At 42.0% G+C, this 26,768-nt stretch overlaps 1 protein-coding gene across 3 annotated transcripts; it reads right to left on the bottom strand.

Annotated features, from left to right (window-relative positions):
* Window positions 1-866: 866 nt before the first annotated feature.
* Window positions 867-26,341, bottom strand: DAPP1 (dual adaptor of phosphotyrosine and 3-phosphoinositides 1). Of its 3 annotated transcripts, XM_072861955.1 has the most exons (9): window positions 26,226-26,341; window positions 15,293-15,415; window positions 11,854-11,987; window positions 7,433-7,563; window positions 5,285-5,332; window positions 4,983-5,045; window positions 3,053-3,138; window positions 2,393-2,480; window positions 867-1,937 (listed from the first exon to the last, which is right to left on the bottom strand). In XM_072861955.1, the coding sequence occupies exons 1-9, from the start codon at window positions 26,285-26,287 to the stop codon at window positions 1,887-1,889; spliced, it is 786 nt and encodes a 261-aa protein (XP_072718056.1). In that variant the 5' UTR covers window positions 26,288-26,341; the 3' UTR covers window positions 867-1,886. The 3 variants fall into 3 exon arrangements, with proteins under 3 accessions (XP_072718056.1, XP_072718057.1, XP_072718058.1); XM_072861956.1 differs by lacking the exon at window positions 5,285-5,332; XM_072861957.1 differs by lacking the exon at window positions 15,293-15,415 and having other exon boundaries at window positions 26,226-26,312.
* Between the last annotated feature and the right edge of the window lie 427 nt (window positions 26,342-26,768).

Here is a 26,768-nt window from a genome sequence, read left to right as displayed (position 1 = left end):
CTCGGCTGGCCTAGGAAGCAATTTCTTTTACTGGCTTCAGTTCGTGATGCCACGTGCTGAACTTGCTTCTAACATTTTGTAATGCAGCCTGTTCACGTGAAAAAGGGAAGGCTGCTTTTGTGGTTACACTTCAAGCTTCATTTCCAAGCTGTTTTCACAGAACAGTGATGCTGTTAGAGAATATCGTCTCTCTCTTCCCCTTACCCTGCCTCTATCTCACACAAACTCATCAAAGCTTTTTAACTGGAGATGCCAGCTTGTTAAACCACTTCTTTAAGGGAAGAAGGACAAAGCTTTAACAATGGAGTACAGGAATACAGAAGACCCTTGGTAGTTTTATAATGACATTTTATTCAGAAAACAGTCTGTATAAAAATATTTACAAATATTTTGAATTTCTAAGTTGAAATAAGATGCTAATCCTATGTCCAAATCTAGATTTTCTTTCTTCTTCCAGTATCTCTTTCCCCTCCTTCAGTTTTCTTACAGTAAAGGCATCTATTGAACACTGACCTGCTGCGTGAGCAATACTAAGCCCTGTGCCACAGCATTTGCACAGCGGGAGAGGTTTGTGTACACTGTTTCAGCAGAAACTCAACCGTTACACAGGGAGATGGGGGGCCCACCCCTCCAGGAGGAGCAGGATTGCTCAGGGGGTCTGGCAGCTGGGTCAGCCATGGGGTCAGGCCAAGCTGGCCTTGGGACCCTCCAGCATGTCAAACTTTGCTTCCAAAATGTAACATCTATTTTGATGACAGCACCAAAGTACTGGGCTTCCACTTCTCAACTCTGTAGCGAGCCACAGCGCTGTTAAATGCGTATGAGTCTTCCAAAATATAGATGGAAATTTATATCAGGTTATGTAGAAGATGTATTCTTTTAAATTCTATTTTTAGGGTACATGGTGCTGCTTGTTTAATTTAGAGCAAGCAGTACTTAATTCTAAACATAGTTCTGGACAAAAACCTTGTTTTGAGTTCTCTGCGTGAGGAAAAAAATACCAAATCCAGCCTGTTTTCAAGGGGGACTGTAAGGGGCCCAACTCATAAAGCCGCTAACAACGCTGGTGGCTGCCACAGGCAAAGCTTTCTGCAGAGCCCTGTCACCCACCCTTAGGGTCCCATGGCAGCTCTGTCATACATGCACCAGGAACCAGCTGCCTGTTTTTCATAATCTCAGTTTGCAAACAAGCATGCTCACATGACACTGCTCACTGTTACCTATAGATGCTGCGTGAAACAAACGTTCACTTATAGCCATCACTGCGGTATAAATCTAAACCGTACAAAAACATATTTGACCAGAACTAAGCGTTACTCATCCATCACCTTGAAAAGGGCCTTGAAATATTCTATGGATTGTAATATAGACACTATTTACAAAAATGGAACTACCTCTGTCATATTTCTTTTGGTTTAGAGCCTAAACAGGTAATACAAAAGAAATATTTAATGTTTCCAGAAAGGACTGGTTTTAAGTAACAGGCTCGAGGTTACAGAATGTGCTGCTAATAGTTAGTTGTGATGGAGCTTGCAATAAATTCTTGAGAGTGCTCTGAATAACCACAAAAGTTTTAAACAGTGACTACTTCTGCGATTAGTTAACAGGTGTTTGAATTAAGTGCATTACAGGCATACACCATGCACATCAAACCAACACTCTGGGTTTGCAACCGCCTCAACACGTGACTCAACAGCCCGAGAGCACTCAGCTGTACGAATCCTTTGTGTGCAGAGCTGGATGCAAGCGTCTGTGTGCGGGTATACACACACACGCGTGCCCACTGTGAGTAATGGAGACATGTGAAACCGCCCTCTTCTAAGCTGTGCCTTCCCCTTGGCAAAGAGGCAATTCCTGCCAATAGAGCAGAAGTATTGGAGGTGCAGCTAGGAACTGAGGGTGTTGTTACGCTGCTCCAGTTGCTTCCGTATTTGTGACTACAAAAGAAAGACAAGCCATTACTGTTTGTCTGCATGCATGTGGATGTGGGAGACTATGACCAACCCAAATATTGATATTTTTAAGGAAGTAAGGCTTTCGAGCCTTTACATTGTTTTCTCATTGCTTCCTTCATGACCCAACACATGCAGTCTGTGCTGATGCTCCATATTGTTTACCATCTACACAATGACAGGTGGAAGTAATTTCTTCTTCCTAATGTGTGTTAAAAGGACATCCCGAAAATGCTGAAGTGGGTTTGCAGGCATATACATTATGCGAAAACTACATATTCCAGTCTAGTTGGCCTGGAAGCCAGAACAACTACTCCCTTCTTGCAGATACTGAGAACTGTAGCACTTGGGTGCTACAATATTTGGGGGGTTTATGATGGCAGCACCAAGGGTACTGCTGCCCGAGGTGTACTGCCATGTAACACTGCACATCATCTTACCAGTTTCCACCGCAGTATTTTAATCCACTCGTCAGCTTCTATTCCAGTTTTCGCACACAGGTAGTATGTCCTTAGTGGGAACACTAAACTGTAAGTAAACAATTAAAACTTGTTTCTTAAATTGCTAGCACAACTAGTAGCTCTTCCTAAAACTGAACCCAGCTGGCCTGCACCAACAGTTGTTTGGACAGAGCAGGGCAGGGAGGCCATGCTCCCATTCAGTCACCAGGAGGGAGGTTAGCCAAAAACTGTTTACAGTCGGGAGACGCCGCCCCAGGCCCATAAGGACAAAAGACCCACACTGGGGCACAGAAGCGGTTACTGTGACCCATAGCAATGTCAACTGGGAACTGGACCGTACCTAAGTTCCATGGGTCTAGGTGATGATTATACATGCTTACAGAATTAGGAAAAGAAATGCCCATTACACATAGGCCCACACCCTTCTTCCTCGCCAAGACAAAAATCTTTTGCCAGCGGTAATTTGGCAAAGTCATGCAGGACTGACAGAGGTTGGCTGACAGAAACAGACTCATGAGTTAGAGGAAGAGCAGGGTCACAACTGGCAAGGGAGCTTTCAGAAGCACCCAGTGGTTACATTTCAAACTTCCCTAGCTATTTTGACCTTTCCAGCAAGGTGGAGAAAGTACAGCAACTTACCAGAAACAATTGACTCTTTCCTGGGAATAGTCAAATTGCACGGCTGAGCATTCCGTTAAGTCAAGTGCCCGAATCGGTTCTGTGGCCTTGAAAATAAAATGGTTTTAAAATGGGAACACATGAAAACAGAAGATAAGGCTAGCTCGGTTCATCTTCAGTGCATCTAGACCTCTACAGGCACACTAGGTTTTTCCAGGCATAGGTACAATAGCTGTAACACCATAAAACCAAACGTAACATCAGTGCTAACATGATATGAATTGAGCTAAATGTAAAAAAACCAGGGCAGTCAGTTCAGATCTAGACAAACAACAGAGGAGATCTCTACTGCAGGAAAGTTTGAGCTAGATGCAGACTGCTGAGGGTTTGATTGATGCATTATAATGTAACTGACACAGCAGCAAATCTGGTATCACTTCCAGCTAAGCTTTGCAGAGATAAGGGGATGGTTATAGGTTGTATCGGGCCTAGCCAGCTGTTGGAGATTTAATTAATTCCTAAGTGCTTTAAAAGGATGAAGCTGGGCAGGGAGAAATGCAGAAGCAAAGTTAAAGTAGTGCTTGCAGCAGAAGTGATGAGTCTGGCTGCATGAGCAGTGTGTGTATATCTAAGTTTCTTGTGACAGGCCCAGGAGTGCTCAGGTGCAGGAACATAGACTGTCTATGTATAACTGCAACCCATCCCCCTGAAGAGTTTCATTCTCCCTAGGCGCGAGAGTTCTTTGATTTGTTTCAGCTTCACACTGTTGAGCACCTCAGCAGAGGCAGCTGAAGTAGAAGAACAGCTTGCTCTCTGCCCAAACACCATTAGCTGTTCCCATGGTCCTTCATCGGTTGCTTTCACACCTTTCCTTCCATTTTCCTCTGGCTTAGTGGCTGTTAGTTATACCCTACGCTAGAAGAAAGCCACTCGTGCTGAGATGTGCTAGCAGATGCCATCCCAGGGCCAGCAGCAAGTTGCTTACCTGTAGGTATCTGCAACCCCACAGCAACAATGGGAGTGCCAGGAGACACCGGAGCTGCTGCCTGGGAGGAGGCCATGTTCCTGACAAAGACACCTTCTCGCCTGGGAAGTCACAACTGCTACTCAAACATTTGGTGTGCTGCCCTTTGAAATGTTATCCTGGAAACTTAATTCAAGTTGGCTTGAAATGAAATGAAAACTGATGGAAGGCCCCATAAATACATAACTGTTTATAAATGGTAATGTTTGGTGAGAGAGGGCAGTTGTGTCTGCCGTTTCGTTAAAATCTGTTAGACACTTGAAATAGGGCTTGGCAGAAGTGCAGAGGTAAACAGTTTGGCTGTGTTTATGAAGGAACCCCAACTGGAGGTATTGTAAGGGTGGAAAACTCTAGAGGTATTTCTTATTTTTACTCAGTTTAAGATAGAAATGGAACAGCAACTGTAAAGACACACTGTTTTTCGCAGATGCAGGGGGTTAATCTATGTCAGAGTGCTAGGAAGGAAGACATTTTTAAATTAGTGGTTTTCTATGTATACTGTGTGACCACTTGAAATAAAAGGATGAAATCAAGGAATGCAAAATATACTACTAGTATTTGCAGAAATATTTTAATAGCACTGCTGTTAGGTTGTGTGTCAAAGCTACCGATAAAAGCTGTGTTGTGTTGGTAGCTTAAAATCCACTGAAAAAAGCAACCAAAGAATGCCCTGTAAACAACAACTCTATCTAGTAGGTAAGACTGACAGAGCACAGTAAGTGTTTTCCAGCTGTAAAACTTACTAACTTTTTCTTGTTGAAGTCATCAGCAAAACTCTGACTTTATTTGAAAGGTCTGACCCCTCTGTGACAGTATGGGAAGCTTTAGCTCAGGAAGCTGTGACACAGATGCAAGAAGCCAGAGATATGAGGAGGCTGCAGCTGCCTCTGTAGAGGTTTAAAAGTAGAACTGGTGTTTGTTACTTACTGTCTGGTCTTTGAAATACTTAAGTTCATTCCTATGCAGTGTAAACCATCTTGTCTTCCAATTCTGAAAGATCAAGAACGGACGGTAATTGTCTTGTGAGAATTTAGTGTAATGCTTCTTAGGAAAGAGAAACCTTTAAAGCTGTTGACTTGCTCTGCTTTACAGTCGTGCCTTGTTGTTGCTCAACACACAAACTGTACCTCTCTACAGGGGAATGCAGGTGGAGCTATTTCAGCTCCGCACTGTCTTTAGCTTCTGTGGGTGACTGCAGAGTGGAAGCAAGGAGCAAGAGTTTTCCTTACCTTGACTATTTTGCCTTGTTTTATCAAATATCCTTCTTTTGTACCAAGCTGTGAAGTAACAAGGAAAGGGATTTGGGTTAGAGACTGAGCTCTGCTTCTACTTCCCACATCCCCCTCTTTGCCTACATCCGGAAAATGGAAGAGCAGCCTGTTCTTGAGGAAACTTCCCACAGCCACTTGCCCTGTCCTTGCTCTTGTGCTCCCCTCACACGGCTGGATCCACCACTAGGGCAAACATGGAGTTGCGCGGGCTCTAAAGGCAATTTCTTAGACCATGCCTCCCTCAGCAAGCTTCTGGCCTTCATCTTCTCAACCAAACACAGCAAAATAGTTGCAGTTACAGTTTATTTAGTAAAGTTAGATGGCTGCCTCAGTACATGTTGTAACCAGAAGCACCTGGGGTTTAGCTGACAGCGGAATTATCCACAGAAATCGCTCTTGAAATGCAAGCAGGGGCGAAAGTGCTGTTTTACTTAGGCATTCTCTTCTATCAAACAGCCACATGTGCTTGAGAGGAAAAACTTGTTACATTCAATATGCTTATTGAAAAATTGGTTTTTGAACTGTTTTTCTGCCACCATGAGTGATGCTGGGACCTTATGACTTCTCAGATACTGAAACTCTGTGTAGGGACCTAGTTGTGAGACTGCAGACCTCTGAAAACCAAATTCTTGCCAAGTTAATTACTATTTGCTCTTGAAAAAATATTGCCTTTTTATTGGTTGTATGTGGAAAGCAAATTTCTTTGGAGGTTAAAGCGGAACTCAGCCGTGAAGGGCTGGTTGTGAGACACATCAGAAGTGGTTCTTTTACCAACTTCATTAACCCATATTAATGTAACTCTTCCTCTTCTTCTCAAAAAATATAGTATGTAATTAAAATACTTTCCTCTCTGTTCTGAGCAATACTGTTCTGGAGAAACCACCTGTCTCAGATTATGAGTTACTAGGGTTTTAAAGTCTCTAATTACTGTCCAAGTGAGCCACAGATGTCAGAGCAGGTGGCCCAAATGGATATGAAGATGTTCTCTTGTTTCTCACACCAGTAAGGCGTAGCTTTTAACATGACACAGCTTTTTACTGTGCTCAAAATTACTAGGGCTGAAAGGGTGGAGGCTCTTCTGTCATATCGCTCTATTTTGGGTTTAAGTCTGTGTCAGAATATAGCAAGCCGTCTTTCTGCTTTAAGACAAAGTGATTCTAAAATAATAAAACCCAAGTGTGAAAATGCCAAAAAAACCTTTTGAGTAATGTACCTATCAGGATATAGATACTCTTATTAACATGGTTGTTTGGGGTTCCTTTTCCAAATGTGTCCCTGCCTGTCTTGCATGTCTTTGAATATTTTTTTTCAAAAGGTCACTTTTTAACTGACCTAGGAAGTCAGAGATACTCTTTCCTTCCTCCCAGTTAGGAAGGAGGCTGTATATTGCTAACTGGGCAAAATAATTCTAACAAACAAAGAAGACTGCAAAAATAATAAGTAGTAATAAGTTTGTCTATCAGGACTACTATCTGTTTCCTGTCATCTAATCCTTATATTCACTGAGTGAGACAAAATGTGGTAATCCTGTAGCTGTTACTTGGTTTTGCTATTTAGTCTATTCCTTTCCTCACCTGTGGGGAGAGAGAGACTTCCCACTAGCTGTAAAGAATGTTTGGCAAAACAAGGCCTTACTGTGCAACCTGACATACATGTTGTTGCATGCAGCCTGATGACTGCTGTCAGAAAGATGTGAGAAGTGTTGTGTTTGTCTTGTGTGGTGTGGGTTTTGTTTGGTTTGGGGTTTTTTTTTTCAAATTCCTGATAATGTTGCTACTAAGATGGCGTTCTAAAAGGAAGATAACAGGAGAATGAAAACCTTTCATATATTCTTTGTTTGGATGGTCACACTCACCTAGGTCAGCTGCAGACAATGTTCTCCCAGTGACAGCATTGAAGGTCTCAGTGACAACAATTGTAAAAGGCTTTATTTGCCATGGGACTGCACTTAGCAAGTCTGTGTTTGTTTTGCCTTGGTCGGCAAAGACCTCCTGTATTTATGAACCCATAAAGGGATGAATTACTGGGTTTATTCCATAGCTCACTCCAGCAATCATACTCAAATCGGGCCAGAAGCAGCACCCCTCCCACCAGAACACAACTTACTGAGGGAGCATTTGGAACAAGATCGCTCTCTGTCCTTCCCGTCTGCATTGCTGTGTGAACTCGGACAGACTCATAAATGGAAGGTTCTTCCACTTTCCGTGGGTAGGGATGCTTCAATACAATTAAGGTTCCTGGAGAGAAAAAGAGCAGGAGTAAGTCATCTGGTAAGACAGTCTTAGAGAATAACTGGCAGTAGCTGCCTGTTTGTGGAATGGTTAACTGTAGCTTTTCCTAAAATTAAAAAGGTGTAAGAGCTAATAACCTCCCCAAGATCTCTGCAACACTCCCTGTAAGGGGTTTTCCTTGGAAGGGGGCAGGAGTCAGGCCACACCCACATGAGAAAACAATCAGATGCTATAAATGACTCCCCCATACCGATAAAACCAGACAAATATTTCTAACATGCATCATCTGAATCTTTTAGACTGTGAAGAGTGCCTTCTACAAAAATCCACCCATGCAAACTACAGAGGGGCACCTGCTGCTGGATTCACCTGCTCAGTCTCGCTTTCTTGGCTCTGTCGTGTTGCTCAGAGTCCTCAATACCTTGGGCACCTGGATCTTGCCTAAATCCATTCCCTCATCCCTGTACAGTGGGAGTCAATTCTTACAGTCAGTTCTTTAATCTCTGAAAGCAAGAGTGAAAACGCTCTTCGCTTCTTCTAAGCAGTAGATAATTAAACCCCTTCTGCAATGCATGGTAAGTGGTGAAAAGTCAAGACAGCAACAGAACAGGACCGTCAGACAACCAGACCGTCAGGCAGGTGTCTCCTGTCCTGCTGGAACCTTCTTTCCAGTCAGGGAGTAACTAGGTAATACAGAACAAACTGAAACACAGATTTCATAGTTACAGCTGAAATGCTGACCTGCACGTGACCTACATTTTCACTGCATTCATGAAGATGTGACTACAGGCATTATCACTCCTGTTCACATGCAACTGTGAAAACTGTAAATATATGGTACCTTTTTAAAACCTTTAAACTTACTAGTGTTTGCAGGGAATCACTTGACACATTAAATTCCCTTCCTGCACAGGAGGCTGGCTGGGCGGGTAGGCAGGATGCTAGACTAGACATGAGGTCGTAACAGTCATCCTGGTTTTGCCAACAACCCACTGCTTGCTGCGTAAATCACTTGATCTGTCAGAGCTTCAGATACAGACTTCCTAACAGTAAGCCCACATCACCTTTAACTGTTTTACCATAGCTCTTTCCAGTCAGTAACATTTTGATTATAGCCATTCTTTGTTCTCCAAATAAGGTCACGTTTATTGCATGTTCTCTGCAAAAAGCTGCATTCCCAATAGTGAATCTATTCCAATATTCACAATAGTGAAGAACCTCCTTAAAATAGTAACTGCTACACCATCTAATCTCATTCTTTAAAAATAATCTCACAGCACACCAAATGCTGCTCCATTTGCATTTTATGCTGATATTGGCAGCTCTTAAAGAGGCAGGATGCTAGAATTGGTTAAGAACTTGGACTTGAAACCTACAGGTGATTGAGTAATTTAAAAGTGAAATAAAGTTTAAAGTATCTTTTGTAATGGGAAGAGCTACAAAGGGAAGTGGAAAAATTGCATTTGAAGTAACCAGCTGAAATCTGTTTGCAGGCACAGGGGGTGTATGCAAATGTGATATATTCAACTTGCAGTAGGTGAAAAGTCAGAATCAGTTTAATTCTCTCTGTCCTTGCAGAAAAATAATGCTTTATCATTTAAAATGAAATTGAGAACATGCCCATCACCAGTCTACAGAAACTACTCTTAAGCTGTTGCATAGAATCAGAGTACCATCATCTGCACACCATGGATAAAGAGCCCTGTTGCAGAACTGGTAGAACTAGTTTAACATTTTATACAATATTTGTTTTCTAGTAAGTTCTCCATGTTTTTTTCTCCACAAAAGATACTTGTACAGAATCATCTGGTAACTGTACAAAAGAACTAGTAAAAGCCGCACTGTAGCAAGATTCTTATTGCATGTTTGTGCATGGTATCTATTTCTAAGGAACAATGAAAATTAGTCCTGTTGCTGGAAATGTTAGCTTCAAGTGACTTTGGCTTTTTTGAATGGGTAATGACTTAAAGTTTTTATATGTTTTCAAAATAATTTAGGTAAAAACTGATAAACAAAGCAAACACGTAAGAATAACATGTTGACCTCATCACTTTGAATAAAGACACTATAGAAATATGATAGTATATTGCTTTAACCTTGTTACTGAATAGATTCAGCTTGCCTGTTCAATAAACCATGTCGCAGAACACAGTAGCCCCAATTTCCTTTTAATTATCTGTAGTTCAAAAGGAAGTGTACACATTACACCGCAGAAAAATAGATGTGAGTCCATGTAGCAATTTGGAGTGGCAAATGAAGCTGTAGTAAGCCAAGGTTTATTGGGCTTGAAGCACAAACCTGCAGCTGTCCCAGTACAAAAGAACCACTGTGCTCCATGGACCAGTTTGCAGGGGTGCAGGCCTGTGTGTTCAAGTACTCATCAAAGAGAGTCTGGTGTGCCTCTTCAGACACAAAACTACATCCAGTGAGACAAACTTAAATGGAAGATACTGGAAACCATTACATATTCCATCTCGTGGGTCTCTGACTTATAAAATCCTGTCCATAAGCAAGGAGGAGATGAAAAATGCTATCTTGCTTTACTCTTTCATTCCTGATCTCACAATGTTTCTGTAGAAAATTGTTTGTAAGTATAACAAGGAATAAGAAAAACTGGTCCAACTACTTTCTACTAATGCCTGAGCTAAAGGTTGCTTGCTGCTTTCCACTGAAAGGAAGTGTGGCCTAAGAAATCAGACTCCGTTGCTGGCCCTTCTGACAACCTGCTGTGTGACCCTGTGTTGGGCCAGTCATTCTGCCACTTATGACATTTGGCTTAGAGTGGGCTCTGATGAGCCCCTACCCACTTTTTGATATAAATCAGTTACCACCCAGGAGACCTTTGACACCAGTATCTGAAGGAACATTGCCTGAGTGCTAACTCTCTTTTCCTATCCATGGTAAGGTAAGGTGGAAGGTTTCTTGATGTGATGTTCAAATGGCTTTTCTTATTCTGTAACACATCCAACTTAAAGAGGTTTCACAGAGCCAGCAGAATCTGATTAGGGAGCTTTAAGGCGACAAGTGAGCCCATCATTCAGCAGTGTTGGTCCTGTGCCACAGAGATCACATAACACCAATGCCTTGATTACTAATGTCTGTAACACATGCAGTGATGGAATGGGGAAATACAAGTTTTAGATGTCACCTGAAATCTTTACAGCGTTAGGCCTGTGGGTGCATGTCTGATTTCACAGGAAAAACAGCTTACTGGCACAAAAGATACATGTAGGAACTCTGTGTTCAAACCACTTTTAAAAGCAATTTAAAAAGAGAATGCTTTGAAAGATACAAGTGCCATATTGAGTGTACCACTGCATTTTTCTTGGGGAAAAAAAATTTGCAAACCAACCCTTGAATTTAATGCTTGAGTTAAAAGAGCACTGGTGCATATTTAGTGTGTGACATATTACAGTTATTGCATGTGCCAACTATCATTTAACTGTTCTCTTGCATATCTAATTAGTACTACTCTGAGTTATTTGCATACACGTTCTATGCAGGATACTGAAGTTTTTGGTGCTGACTTGTACTGACACATCTTCCAACTCTTAGATTTGAAGCTAAACCTAAAACTGGCATTATCATAATAATACGCATCTGTTTCTCCAAGGATTCTGGTCCGGTGGTATTCAACTCACTTGTAGGAATCAAGTTTAATCTTTTGACTCTTAATTCAGGCAGCACATTGGCTGCTAAAGAAGCCTGTGCTTTTCTCTCTCTTTTTCTTAAAAACAAGACAAATCACTGTGATGGCAGATGGCATCAGCAGGCTGATCCACTGTAGACAGAAAGGGAGAGGTAATACAGGCCACGTGCCCTGCAGGAAAGAGGAATGTATCACTGTAGACTTCTTCCTTGGATGAAGACTAGAGGAGCTGAACAATTTCAAGTCCCTTTTCCATTTATTCTCATTGGGGAATGTCAACTTCATAGATGAACATTTATTTCCTCACTAAACACCCTGCTTTAGTTTTGCCCTTTCTGAGAAGGTTCTGTTCCTCCCAGTACATGCATATTTTGAAATGCTTCCTTCTCTCTCTGAGAAATCAAAGGGAGCTCATGTCCCTGGTTAGCAAAAACCCAGTAAGCTTACATGTAGTTTGTCTTCAGAGTACTTGAAAGAGTTTTTGAAGAGGAACATCTTAGATGCCTGAGGTTAATACAAACATTAATTTCTGAAGAGGAACACTTCAGTAGTAGATCTACTTGATAACACATCGGAAGCTCTTTTTACTTAGATCTGTGTGAAGCATGACTACAAATGTGTTCATACAAACATATGGCTCTCCTTACCTGTTTCGCTTCCAATTAAGGGCTGATTTGCAAAATGCATGACTAATTCCTTCAAGCTAGAAAATTCATTAAATCCAAATTTGAATGAAGTTCCTGTATGTTCAACATGGAAGTGTTTCACAGAATCTTTTCCCCTAAAATAAAAAAGGAAAATTTGTCAAGGCATAAATGCCAAAGGCATTTGGCATGTACAACCCTTAAATAGCAGCTTCCACTACAGGAAATCTGGCCCAGATCACAGGCTGACAATCACTGTCCTAGCAGTAATACTATTGCCCTTACTGTCGCTCACTAATACTCAACACATCTGAGACTCAGATTTATTAAGAAAAATCTAATTGCTGCTTGACAGGTATGAGATGATGAAAGCCTAGAAAGGCCAAGTAAGTGAAATTAACTCTTGTAGCAATCAGCAAAAACTCACAAACGAGGTTTCCAGCCTTCTGTCTAAGCAGGATGATATCCCTTCACTTATCAGGCTTTAGTCTTGATGGTGTACCTATATTACTTGGTCTATGTCTTACTTTTCAGGTAACATCCTAATCTCATTGAAAATGTCTTCTGTTTCTCTTTCAAAAATAGGCTGCCTCCTTTCTGCACCCAAACAGGGATTTAATAACCTAATTTTAGACACCTAAGGCTTTAGAATTTGTCTGCTTTGTCTCTGTACTCAGGTGAATGGTTCCTCTGTGGTGGGCACTGCCAAACATGAACCAGGGTTCTTTGTCCGTTGGGGAAGTAACAGCATGTGTTTATGAAAGCTGATGGTATTTACAGAAGTGTGCAAGGCCTCACTTCCTGGACGGGCAATTATTTTCACTTCAGAAGACAGTGAAGCACTTACTGCAAGTATTTCTCCCGTGAAAAAGTTACTTCTGTTAATGTTACTAGCATCCAAAATAGTCCAGAGAAAACGTTGTCTCAGGAAAAATGTATGTAGCAAATGTACTGAAAATATGGTAAAGAAAGGGATTTATAGCATCTTTTCCATTGTTTATTGCCACTTCCACAGGAGACTATGATTTCAAACAGGTATTTAAACAAATATTTATCTTTGAACAGTACTCATGATATTGTAGAACATGCCTCTTTTGACCTCCCATGTTTTGCGCTACAGTCAGCTGAGACACAATGTGTGCAAGCCAAGCGCAGATGCCCTACAGCAGCAAATAGCTGCAGTGACTCCACTGCAATGACAGGGTTTTAATCTTTTCATTTAATTTCACAAGAAATACAATGTTGCAATGAGAACAACTTCTATTTCCCAGTTCCTTTTTAAAGTTGCTAATTTAGCTGGGGGAGGGGATTTCAGGCAATATGTGATCTCTCTTCTTACAGCTGTCAATAAAAACCTCAAGGGATGTCTGAGCATTGTTTCCTTTTAAAACAAACTATAATAATGACTGAAGTTCCTTGTGAGGCAGAGGCATAAAGTAAAGTAAATGCTATAGAAGACATTTTAGGAGAGAAAGAAAATGACAGCTAGAATTGCTAAAGTTATCCTTTCTACAAAAATGTATCAGAATGAAATTGAATTACTTATTCTAAAATTAAGTTTTAATATTAGTCATAAAATTGAAAGGATAACTTAGAGTTAAACAAACAGTAGAAAATGACTAAAACATTTTAAAATCAGAATCAGTACTTCAAGGGAGCTGTACCACCAAAAAACTCATGTAACAGAATAAAAGATCAAACTCGAGACAGGGATATTCAGTTCATACGGTAATGCAGTAAGTAACTCTTGTTCCTACGTGGAGAGCTCAACAAGAGATTGGAATTGGCCTGAAGTAGACTTTTCTAGGTCTTCTATGGCTAGAATTTGTCAAAGCAGCAAATTTTTTTTCATTAACTAACTCTTTAGCTTTTGTTTCCTATTAAAAGAACAACTATTTAATTTTTATTTTATTACAGTAAGTTGTTTCCTGAGTGCCCTTTAAAACTAGCTTCAAGATATATATATATATATTTTTAATTGTCTGAGGTAGGTTACCTCAAATAATGTTTAGTTACATTTTAAAATCAAAAAATATTAACCAGCAAGACAATTATTAATTTAAAATTACTTTTTTTTAAGGAAAGCTATTACTTATAAATGCTACTATTCTTTTTCCAAGACTTGCACTCAATTCAGTCATTGCTACTCTGAATACTCATTTTGTAACATCACCTTCAGATCTGTCGGGCACCCCCCCAAGCTCCTTGTATAAACGGCTGCCTATAGTGGTAGTAATTTCAGCAGGGTATGTATAGGCACACTTGCTCCTGGGTCTTCTGTCAGAGATGAGTGACGCAATTAAAATTTGCCTTTTATACCTCTGGGGAACAGGGTATGTGCCAATTGCACTTTCCTCAGTTTCCAAGCGACTACACTTCCAAATTATAACAGCTCCTGGTACTGAATACGCAGAAAGTCACAATTTGAAGGGCATATGCTGTGTTGTGATCTGTGTAAATCTATTAGAGTTGTGAATAACTGGCATCATTATACTGATCAAAGTGACTTTAGCTTAAAAAGTTACTGCGATTCAGCTGAGCTGTGGTCACTAATTCTTCAGAGGCTGTTTGAGGCAGAAATGAGCTTGAATGCACTAGCTTAAATTTTCACTGTAGAGGCTTAATATATCATACGGCTGCCAAAGGCTAAGAATGTATTTAGGGTTGGTTACCTCCACTCCACTGACATGCAGTGACTACCTTGTGTGTCTAATGCATACGTCTTTCATGTTGCCTCTCTAAAGTATTGTGGCTTCTCTCCTTCTTGGGAGATTCTTTAAATGTGATTCAGCAGTGAAGTACCCAGGCCAGGCTACCTATGCTCTATACTGTCTGTGTCCTGAACTGATGTAAATTGCTGTAATTGACTTCAAGGGCCTGACATCTGTCACTTGCGAAATATTGTTCAAATCAGTCATGCATTACTGGCTAAGACTGAGTCTTAGCCCAGAACAGAGGACTAAAACCATCCAGTCAAACACTGGATCGTCCCTCAGAGATGACAGTTCTTATACAGTGATCCAGAAACTGGTGAAGTTAGCACCTATTAACTGGTATATTTACTACTATCCTCATCATAAAACTTTTCTACTCCCATCAGCTGTTCCTTAAACTCTTGTAACTGCCATACAGATTTTTATCATGCAGACTGAAAATCTACAGCCAAACCACGGAATGATGTTTTTCACCAATAAGATTAATTCATAGATTGGAAAAATGAGACCAATTTTCAAATCCAATCCAAACCTTTTTTTCCTTCTAACAAAATGTCATTCAGCAGGATTACACCATTAGGAATATATATTAAAATAGTTCAAGCCCTAGGAAAAATCTGCAGGTCATTTCAATGCATGAGACATGCAAACAAACATGGGAGTAAGTGAAGATTTTAAAACTACTAGCTGTGTGACATTAGATAAATTCACTTCTGTCCATACTCTACCTTACAGAGAGGGAGTACAAATCTTCCCTTTCATTACTCTTCCTCAAGAGATAGCTTCCATCCTGCCCATTGGAAAGCAGCAGCGCTTCTGCTGCATGTCGGGTAAGATTATCATGATACCACCTGGGAAGACACAAGGGGTTAAAGCAACATTTGCTCAGCTCTTAACTGACAGCTTCTGCTGCATTATAGAGCCAAGATAGAGAAAGAGGAAGGACTGCACTGCTACAATTTTGAGTTACCATCCTTCTCACAGGCACACACCAGTTACACAGAACTGTGCCCCTTTTAGCAGCCTCCTTTCAACACACTCAGAAAACTATTTATTTTTTGTTAACTACAAAGTTGTATACAAAACAGCTGACAGTTTGCTGAATCTAAAAAACCCTGCAAATTCTACTTGCATGAGAAACAAATTACCCAGGTCTGTGCTGATAAGATGAAAGCAATTTTGGGGGGTATGCAGGACCCTTTGTCTATTTTCAGAATCTACTTCCTGACATATCTACACACTTTGGTATACTTCCTCTTTTGGGGCAAACAGGCAACACTTAAACTCCTCCCAAACTCTGTATTTCCCACAACTCGGTTCATCTGCACTGCTAAGATCTGCAATTAAACGCATCTGCCTAAGCTTAAAATTTTCATTTGAAGCATAACCTTTTGGAAGGAACAGAGGAAGGGACCAAAACTAGCTGACAGAATTTGAAGTGAAAATTTAGGAAATCTCGCCACTGTTGCTGCTCGGCCATACATGGTCTGAGCGATGCAGGAAAACATCTAAACACCTGTTTCATTTAACTTCAGTTAAAATTAACTTCATTAATTTTTTTATATGAAAAATTCCACAAGGAATCCACAGAAAAAAAATCCTGCAAAGAAGATCATGAAATGTTGTTTACAGCTTCGTTTCCATGCAGAACGATTCACAATAGAAACACCTGATTTCTTTCAACAGAAAAGAATCTCTTTTGAAATGATCCTGAGACCAAACACAAAAAAGAGCCGCAGCTATAAAAGGCTGGAGTGCCAATCCTGTAAGACATGCTGTGTGCAGATACTAATGACAGTCATATACACACACACACCAGAACCTCTGGTGCAGAAGGAGGAGGCGATAGTGCACCCAGGGCACTGCTCTGCAGGGAGCACACCTCTCCCCTTGCCTATACGCAGAGTGCTGCCGAGTCTCCTTCCCCTTCCTTTAAACTGTGTGTGCCTGTAGTATTGGGGTCAAAGTCTATTATTGTTTCAGCCAGAGAAATACAGTTTGAAAGCAGAAGTGTGATCACAGCACCTTCCGGCATTTGTATCATGGCAGTCTTCAAACTGAAACGAGGTGTAATTGTATACTCTTTCTCCTTATCTGTTCATTGCAAGTTGCCACTAAACTTGGCATCTCACACAAAGTTTTAACTCTGAATTTAGACGGCTGCTATATGAAAGGCCAGCTGGCTGATAAATTGCTTTACGAGAGACTCCAGACTGTTAACCCTGTAGAAGACAAGATCCATGTGAAACTCAATACAGGCAGGGTTTTGCTGGTTTGGCTCTAGAACGTGCTCCGTGGACCATCTACACAGTAGAATAAAATAATGAATATTTAAAGATCAAAGTGTCATCTTCTGAAACACCTGTTAGCCAAAATCTGCTTTGGGATTAACTGCCCAAGTAAGTAACAGTCAAAGGTCAGATCTGTCCTGATGCGATGAGGATCATATCAGCATGCACACTTGGCCGGAGCTACAGCTGAGAAGACAACACTGTGTTTTGGGTGGAATTTCATAACACTGTTTCTCTCACTTGTGTGCAAAAGAAACATACATTGAGAAAATCTGTAAGAGGCCACTTTCATAAAGGAGGTGTATTCAGTTTGAGGTTGCTCATAAGTGCGCTGTTACCTTATTTCCAAAAAGCCTTTTACTCAGATTTTAAAAGAAGTCACTTAAATTTAAAAAATGTGGTGTTTAAATCTACTCTCTCTTTACACATAAAAGGCCAGTGAATAATGAAATTTTACCACTATGCCAAAAAAAAACCACGTCCACCCACTTAATTGGGAAAATAATGTTGTTTTAAATCCTTGCTGACAAGGTTGCACCAGTCTTCTTGCCTAAATATGCTGTCTCAGACAAAAATCCCTCAAATGTTATCATGTTCCTCTTGCTCAGCTTAAAAAGTAGAAGTGGATGTGAGACAGTAATACAGATCTTAGTGCCAAAATGACTGTGTTATACATAGCTATTTTTTTTTCTCCTCCTGACTGTCACAGACAGTTCAATTAGTAACAACTGTCAGGTTACTTGGATATTCCACTGTGAAAATGATCACTCAAAATTTGTTCCAATTGCATGATCACAGGTAAAATTTAAAAATGCTGTGGAAAATTTAGCATTTGCACACAGACCACCAGGAAGGTAAATAAATATACACCTATGCAAATAGTCTGCTCTCCCAATCAAGCCTGCCTGATAACACAAATACAAGTAAACAGGACTAAAAAGGAATCCCGAACAGCCCTGTGGTTAGACACTACTAGATACATTTCAGTTGAATTTAAGTATGTGTCAGAAGGGGAATCCTTCTATTTACCTTGTTTAGAAAAACTCTTTTAGGCAGTTCTTTGAAATTTGCGGGTAAATCAAGGTGGGAGACATGGCTCATTCAGCAAGACACTGTAAAGGACAGTCACCCTTAGCTTAAGTTTTGGTTGTCTTCTGAGTTATACCTGGGGGAGGAAACTGTTGATAGAAAACATAATATTGTATCTACCTTTTTAAAACAAGAAATTAAGGAAATCAAAAGGCTTTACAAACACCCATCTGTTTGAAGCCTCTAGCAAGTCCTCAAAAAAGCTGAATTGTCTTAACTCTTTCATTTTGAACCATGGTGCATATCTTGCATATTGGGCTGTTTCTGAAGGTCCTTCCAAAAGTCATCTTTATTTGACCCAACTTATAGAGTCTTGTATTGACTACAAAAAAATCCAGAAATATGCCCTGTAGTTTGACACTTGTCAGACTGAAAATCACCAGTTGTGTAGAAATTGCCTGGGGTTCCTGATTCAGATTTCTCTGAAGAAACACAAGAAGATAGAGGAAAGTCCTTCCCTGCTTCAGAGCCACTTCTGCTGGGTGCCCTTGGCCTTGCATGCCTTCCTGTCTCAAATGCATACATACTTCTGGGACGTTTTTCTCTTCCAATTATTTCATTTCTCCTACAAAAAAATCCTGCATGCTCCCCTTTTTTGGGTTCCTTATCATCGATTTGACTAGCAATCTCAGTTTCAGAGTTTATAATTGCTGTCATTTATCCATTCTTGTTACTTTAACTTTGTCCTAAATTACATTAAATCTCTTTATCCCATACGTGTAAGCATGTTTGTGTTGTCAGTGCGTGTTGTTGAAGGACCATTCTACTCTTCCTGCTCTTTGGAGTGAAAGAGTCTGCTGGGCCAATGAAAGCATGTCTTAAGATGGGCACACAGCCATAGTGAGATTACCTTTGTTTCTCTTTGGAAAATAAAGCATTTTCAGAAATGCTTTTCTGAAAGCATTTCTTTAGATCAGATTGCACTGGTGACAGCGTAGGAAGGGCTTTACTGACATCGCTGTTAAGAGAAGGAGGAGAAAGAAATGAGACACACCGTGCCCCAGAGAACCAAAACTCATCAGAGCACACAACCTTGCCCTAAGGATCTGCCCACCCAGTCACCAGCGGGGTTCCCCTGTGGGGTAAGCCAGTGGCTGCCACAGTACAAGCCATGTCTATGCCGGCCAGCCATACCACTGCAGCTATGCTAATCATCACAACTCCAGAAGAGGACACACTTGCGTTAAAATCTCTTCTTTCATTAAGATCTCTGTGTAGTTAATGCAGTGACTAAACCTCCCTATGCAGTGATGATGATCAGGAGTATGTTACAGCAGTGTTTGGGGTCGGAAACTCTGACTTCAGGTAAGAACATCATCCTCAAAATGTTCATTTGATCTTTTCTTTAACAACCCAAGACGTTTCAAAGAAAAATGTTAATGAAATTTCATTTCTATGTCCCCTGCAGATCAGATAGCCCTTAGGTATGGCATCTGTCATTTCTGATAATGCTGTTGACAAAGAAACCATATGGGTATTTTGAAAAACATTTCTGCCTGTGTAAATAGAGGCTGGTGAACAAACCTGTAGCTGGCATCAGGTGGATTAACTTTTTAACAATACCGGAATACACAGGGAACAAAAACACTCATCCATGGTTAACCCAAGGATGAATGTTGAGTGACTTGGATAATTCTCTTCTCAGCGATTTCTATGTGCAAATTGTGTAACACCCAGTAGAAACACTTGTTTTTCTTCCTCATAAAAATGAAAGATAGCACCAGAAGAGAGCACAGCTAGAAGTTCTCACTACCATTTGTTTTTAGTGTTTGGAGTGCTAACTCTTGAGGTACGCCCAGCTATCAGATAAATGCACTAGGCAGAGGTCACACTTATTTTTTGTGTCCTTATCAGATTATGTTCTCAGATAGTTATAGCCTGGATACAGTTAGAAACTGTGTGCATGTTTGTCTTGCTTTTGTAAAGAATCAGGCAATTCAAAGTTCCTTCTCTGAAGCAGGAAGGAGATTCTCAGTATTCAGCTGGGTGATCTCTCTGCTCCCTTCCCAGAAGCTCCCTCCCATACCGCAGAAGGTGCAATACTGCTAGCGCTCCTCGGTGCCCATCCCCGCGGAAAGCACCTCGGCTGCCTGAGCTGCAGGAGCCAAGCAGGAACACAGCGGATCTAATTCATCTCTCGTCCACCTCTGAAAGGGAACAGAGATCCACAGAGATAGGGGGAAGACAGTCCAGATGTGTTCTCAGTAGGACTTTACTCCAATATTCAGAGCAGTTATTTACCCTGGGTTAGGGTTTTTTTTGGTGGTAGATGTTGGCAGGTTTTGCACTTTTTTTTGTATTTAAAAAATATCTTCTACCACAATGAGTTGAATTTTTTTACACTTTGAAACTATATACTAGCCTCAAGGATGTATTCCCATTCTTAGGTTAAAGGAGTAGAACACTGTACTGCTTGATGGAGGGAGTGGGAAAGCACTGACTTATCTCCTTTGGCTGGATGCAATGCTCTTCACGTGCCTGTACTCCAAAACTGACTCTACAAAATAGCCTCACTAGTTCTCTGTTCTCTGCATGCTGGATTTCAGCAACTTCCAGATCATACCTGTCAAGTTTGGTTTCTTTTATTTTAACTTTTTTCCTAATATCAAACCGTAGAAGCATTACCTATCATCTGAAAGTCACAAAGTACCTCACATCAGCAAAAGGTAGGTACCTCTGTACATCACATCAGTAAAAGTGAAGTTTTGGCAATGTTTTTAATGGTGCATGAGTTGACAGAGCTCTAGAGAACCTACAAAAGAGCGAGAATGCTAAGACAGAAGTTATAGGTGGCATACAACTGTCCTGATTTTGGCTGGGATAGAGTTAATTTTCTTCCTAATAGCTGGTACAGTGGTGTGTTTTGGATTTTAGTATGAGAATAATATTGATAACACACTGATGTTTTAGTTGTTGCTAAGTAATGTTTACACTAGTCAAGGACCTTATGGCTTCCCATGCTCTGCTGGGCGCATAAGAAACTGGGAGGGTGCACAGCCAGGATAGTTGATCCAAACTGACCAAAGGGCTACTCCATACCATATGACATCATGCCCAGTATATAAACAGGGGGGTGTTGGCCAGGGGGTAGCAATCGCTGCCTGGGGACTGGTCAGGCGTCGGTCAGCAGGTGGTGAGTGGTTGTATCAACTTGTTTTTTTTCTCATGGGTTTTGTTCCTCTCTCACTCGTTGTTTCCCTTCTCATTACAGTTGGGGTTTTTTTGTTCCAATTATTAAACTGTTCTTGTCTCAACCCACGAGTTTTCACAGAATCACAGAATCATACAGGTTGGAAAAGACCTTTAAGATCATCAAGTCCAACCATAAACCTAACACTACCAAGACCACCACTACACCATGTCCCTAAGCACCTCATCCAAACGTCTTTTAAATACTTCCAGGGATGGCGACTCCACCACTTCCCTGGGCAGCCTCTTCCAATGCTTGACCACCCTTTCAGTAAAGCAAAATTTCCTAATATCCAATCTAAACTTCCCCTCGTGCAACTTGAGGCCATTTCCTCTTGTCCTATCACTTGTTACCTGGGAGAAGAGACCGACCCCCACCTCTCCACAACCTCCTTTCAGATAGTTGTAGAGAGCAATAAGGTCTCCCCTCAGACTCCTTTTCTCCAGGCTAAACATCCCCAGTTCCCTCAGCCACTCCTCATCAGACTTGTTCTCCAGACCCTTCACCAGCTTCGTTGCCCTTCTCTGGACACGCTCCAGCCCCTCAATGTCTCTCTTGTAGTGAGGGGCCCAAAACTGAACACAGTATTCGAGGTGCGGCCTCACCAGTGCCGAGTACAAGGGGATGATCACTTCCCTACTCCTGCTGGCCACACTATTTTTGATACAAGCCAGGATGCCATTGGCTTTCTGGGCCACCTGGGCACACTGCTGGCTCATATTCAGCCAACACTCCCAGGTCCTTCTCTGCTGGGCAGCTTTCCAGCCGCTTTTCCCCAAGCCTGTAGCATTGCATGGGGTTGTTGTGGCCCAAGTGCAGGACCTTGCACTTGGCCTTGTTGAACCTCATACGATTGGCCTTGGCCCATCAATACAGCCTGTCCAGGTCCCTCTGTAGAGCCTTCCTCCCCTCAAGCAGATCAACACTCCCGCACAACTTGGTGTCGTAGATGGGTGTCACATTTGCTAATCTCCAGTCAACAACTTACTTTTGCTCTTCCAGTTCTCTTCCCCCATCCCACTGCGGGGGAGGGTGAGGAAGCGGCTGTGTGGTACTTAACTGCCGACTGGGGCTAAACCACAACAACAATCAAAACTGGTATTTATAAGACATCCTTTCACTGTGTCACACTGGAACACTTAATCACACACCTATGTCAAGTACTTTGTTGGAATACAAGGGTGCCATTTCACAGGAAAAATACTTTAAAAATAGAAATATGAGGAAGTAACATCAGTGTATCCAGCCTTAAAGGTCACGTCTTCTAACTGTAGGCTTTCACTAGTTCAGCTTCTGCTTTTCACTTCTATTTTCTCTCCCCCTTCTCTCAACTGCCTTTGTTCTGATTTTCACCCATTTCTTTTGCCAACTTTCTAGCCATTGTAATTTTGCCCTTGTTTACATTAGAAATATAGATGAAGCAAAAAAATTCTTATGACCATTGCCCTGTCCCAGTCATACAAGTTCCTCAATTCCCCAATTTTATCATCATCTGATCTAGGCTTGTGGCCTAATTCCTCTTCTGTTACTAAAACTAAGCATGAAGTGTATTGTTCAGTCTTACAAATACCATCTATCATGGTATTGTCAAACCTGGAGCTGGAGGAACACAAAAGCTGTGCTGCAAGGGACAAAGAGCGCTCGGACTGCAAAAGGAAAAAGGCTACAAAAACTTGTTTCCTCTTGCCCTGTGTTTTTACCTCCAAAAGACAAACAGTGTCGCCCAAGCTATGCTATGTTGGGATGGGAGGTGTGTTACCAGACCAGCCTGTAATTACTCGGATGATGAGATACTCCACATTCTCATCTCTTGTGTAAATAATGTGAACTGCAATGTGGAATTCCCCAAACTCACGTTATACGTGATCAGCTACAGGAGTTTCACACTGCAGTGCACAGGCTGTCCTTTTAGTAGTAACAGGAATAAAGGCTATTGGAAAAAGGGTTGACTCCAGGAAGAGCCAAAGAGACCTTCAAAGAAGAAAAACGGTGTCAGTTTCCTTTTCAAGCCAAGATGCTTATGTGTCTTTTGACAAACTTCAGTGCTCCCTTTTAAATATTTTGGTAGATTTAGGGAAGAAGTTAATGAATGAGGTAACACATTTTTAACAACGTGTTCTGATTTTGATCTTCTTTTTCATTAGGCATTAGTTCCACCTATAAACACCTTGATAATGAAGCTGACAGTAATCTGAATTTTCACTTTGAACTCTTGATTGTTTGACCATTCAAACTCTCCAAATAAATACAAGCCACCATCTCCCATCAGACTGAGCGAAATAGTTTAAAAAAAAGAAAAAAAAAGCCAAACCAATCACTCTTGCTTTCTTTTGTTGTGATGTAAAAGGTCAAAAAGTCCATCTTTACAAATACGGAGGCTTTGGGAATAAAATCCAATCTGATAAACAGCTGTAGATATATCTAGATCTTTCCGTGACTGTGATTGTCCCTGATGATAACTGGGATTGTTAAATCTTATTTCTTGATCTTTTTTGTGGCAGATGGGATACCTTTAGACCGGGGTAAAATAAAGATGGGGTTTGTATATATTGATTTTTTCTTCTCCCTCCCTCCTGCCTTGCTCTCATCAGCTCCAATTTTCTCAGTGTAATTACAGGAGCATTAATCTAGAACAGTCCAGAAAATACCAGGTCCTCCAAATCCAGCAGAGAGTCAAATAGGTTTTACGCTGTACACCCATCTATATTGCTGTCAACTTTCCATTTTGATGACTAGCTGACGTGGTAAACTATGAGGATATCCTGGTACCCAACCTGCTTTCTCTTAAAGAAAAAGTCCTTCCCATTTCATATTTCTTCAAACCTTCTCCAATTTCTTTGATTTTTGCACAGTAATGCAGAAGCTCTAAAATAACCTGCTTCAAATTCCCCCCCAACGGTATGTGAATGTCAAAGTTGCTCCTCATTTGAATAACCCTTGTCTCTGTTGGTCTTTACTCTGGCAATGACATATATTCCTCACCAGAACTGGGTCTCAGTTGTGCTAGATACGATGTTGGGTGTAAGGGGAACTCAGCACTGTGATAGCACCAGGGACTAAGTTTAGGATAAAAAACCCTTGTGGTGGCTGAGAATTTAATGTTATGGTCTGGAGAGTGACACGCTTACTTCTCAGAGCTGAAGAAGTATTTACATTAAGAGATCTTTTAGACTATGCTTCCAGAATGTTTGCTATGTAAGGACTTCTTTTTCCTCTTTAGAAAAAAGAAAAAAAAAAAAAAGTGGCTTTAGTACTAGCCAAAAAAAAGGGGTTTGTTTAATGATTTGAAGGGAATCTTTGCTTGGCATTGCGTATTCATCTTTAGTGCATTTAACTCAACACACTGCCCTGAAGGAGATGCTTAGTATTTTGTGGTAGGGTGAAAAGTTTAGGTTTTCCATTGAAGTGGAAATAAAATAAAGAAGCTAAAGCTTTAAAAATGCATATTTGTAGCCTTCTCATTTGTAGTCTTTCCTTCTCACTGGTACCCCATCAGGTACCACATCAGGCTGCAGTCCTACAAGATCATCTATGAGGACAAACTCCTTGCCAACCAGCGAGGCTGTTTATAAGCACAGGTTACTGGCATAAATCAACTCAGGCCATATAGTCTAAATGAACAGACGTCTGGTAATTGGGAATCATGTTAGCCACAGCATCTGCAACTCTTTTTTTTTTTTTCCTGTAGATACTTTTTTAGGATGAGCGTAATCTTACAGATGTAAAGGAAAAGTATACAATGGCCACACTAGGTACCACTGCAAAGTGACTTTACTTCATTTCATATTTGTCAGATGCTTCAGTAACAGGCATTTCATCAACAGGTTCTTCTGAATATGGGAAAATATTAGCAGTGTAGCGATAGTAAGTCTCTACTCTAGATAGAGTAGTCCAAGTCTTTTGTTGCACTCCAATTTCTCCATTAAGTGAATTAATCACAAAAATAAACTATGAGTTGGTCCTTACCCATAAGTACTCAGGAAGCAAAAAACCTTTACTTTTTTCACCTATTCCTCTTGAATGCAGAAGTGACATCAGAGTCTTTTTGCTTTGTCATTATCTTCACTGGCCTTTCTTCTGCTTTGTCTCCCCTTCACTTTGCTGCCACCGATCCTTCCCTCCCTGTGCCCACCTGTGCTGCTCCTCCAGCTTGCGTTTCTTCTCACCCACGGCAACGCTGCCGGTGAAAAAGTAACTCAAGCCTTCCTCTTGTGAAAAGGAAAAATAACTGTCAGACAAAATGGGCAAGTCACATCGGACAGGGGAAAAGGTCTGTTGCAATCTTTGGCCTTCCTTTTTACTCCTCAGGGTTTGCTTTTGAGTGTGGGTGACGTCCTCATAACAACTGTGAACCGTCCACTGCTCTCACTGCCGAAGCCCGAGGTGCCCTGGGGAAGTCTGCTGCCTCCCTGGGGCCCAGCAAGGAGCAGTCAGCATGGCAGCTGGGATGGCAGCCCTCTGGGCCAGGGCCCAGGCCAAGCTACGAGGAGATGGCCGAAGGGATGGGGCAGCTCTGCAGCCAGGAAGGACAGGCAGCTCTGAGGACAAGCTCTGGGCTTGGTGCTCCCTTGAGACGCAGGTAAGCGATGTGGCACAAGCCAGGCTCTTCCCGACAGAGGAGGTTTCAATGTCACAGAGCTTCTCTGAGTGAAGCTGTAGCCCCCTGCCTCTAACTCTCCACTATATTTGAAATGCCTGCCTGCGCTCTAGGTTTTCTAACCATTATTTATTTCTCCCACTCACCTGCAGCACACTAGCATCCTCTGTACACAGCAGCCTGCCAGCCTCTCAGACCCACCACAGCGACGAGGCGCTGGGCTTCTCTGAGGGGCTGCACACCATGCACGGAGCCCTTCGGCGGGCTCGTTAAAACAAACCCCACTTTATCTTATTCCTCACTTCATTACCAAATTCAGCACCAAGAACCAGCAGCTCCCACCCTGTCAGATCCCGTCGGGCGGCCCGGCACCGCCCGAGGGCCGCCATTTCGCGCGGCGACCCCCCGCGCCCCTCAGCCGCCCCCGAAGTTGGGCGGGGGACGCCATTTCGCGCGGGGACCCCCGCGGCGCCGCCGCCCCGACCGCCGCTTACCCGAGCGTCTCCAGCTCCTCGTCCAGCGGGGCGGCGGGACGCGGCTCCCGGCACTGGGTCATCGTCCCGCCGCGGGACGACGGCTGCCCGGGGCCGCCTCCGCGGGCCGCTGAGGAAGTGCGCGGACGGGGCGGTGGCGCGGCACCTCCCCGGGCGGGTGCCGTCCCGCCTCGCCGCCGCGGAGTGCCCCGTCGGGGGGAGGCCCGCCCCGGCCCCGACGGCGAGGAAGCGACCTCGCCCTGGTGGTTGTCGGGGCCCGGCTCCTCAGCAGGTGGTGTGCCCGGTGTGCGCTGTGCCTCTCCCATACTGGATATACTTTATTTTATTCCCAGAATAAGTCATATTTCCAGTTACTTTAATCTGTACATCCGCAAAATTCATATTCTGAAGTGTTTCATGTACGTTCATTTTTCTCTTGCAATGGATGCCCCTCACCTCTTCCGTGTCCGCCAAAGTACTCAGTGAGGAAATCTGTGGAGGTTTCTGAATTAAGGTGAAATCTGTATTTATTCTGTAAGTGTCAGGTGTTAAATGCCGTACCCA

This window comes from Ciconia boyciana, chromosome 5, assembly GCF_034638445.1.
Source record: "Ciconia boyciana chromosome 5, ASM3463844v1, whole genome shotgun sequence".
NCBI lineage: Eukaryota > Metazoa > Chordata > Aves > Ciconiiformes > Ciconiidae > Ciconia > Ciconia boyciana.
The sequence above is the reverse complement of the archived record's forward strand: the minus strand, read 5'-3'. Positions and strand labels throughout refer to the sequence as shown.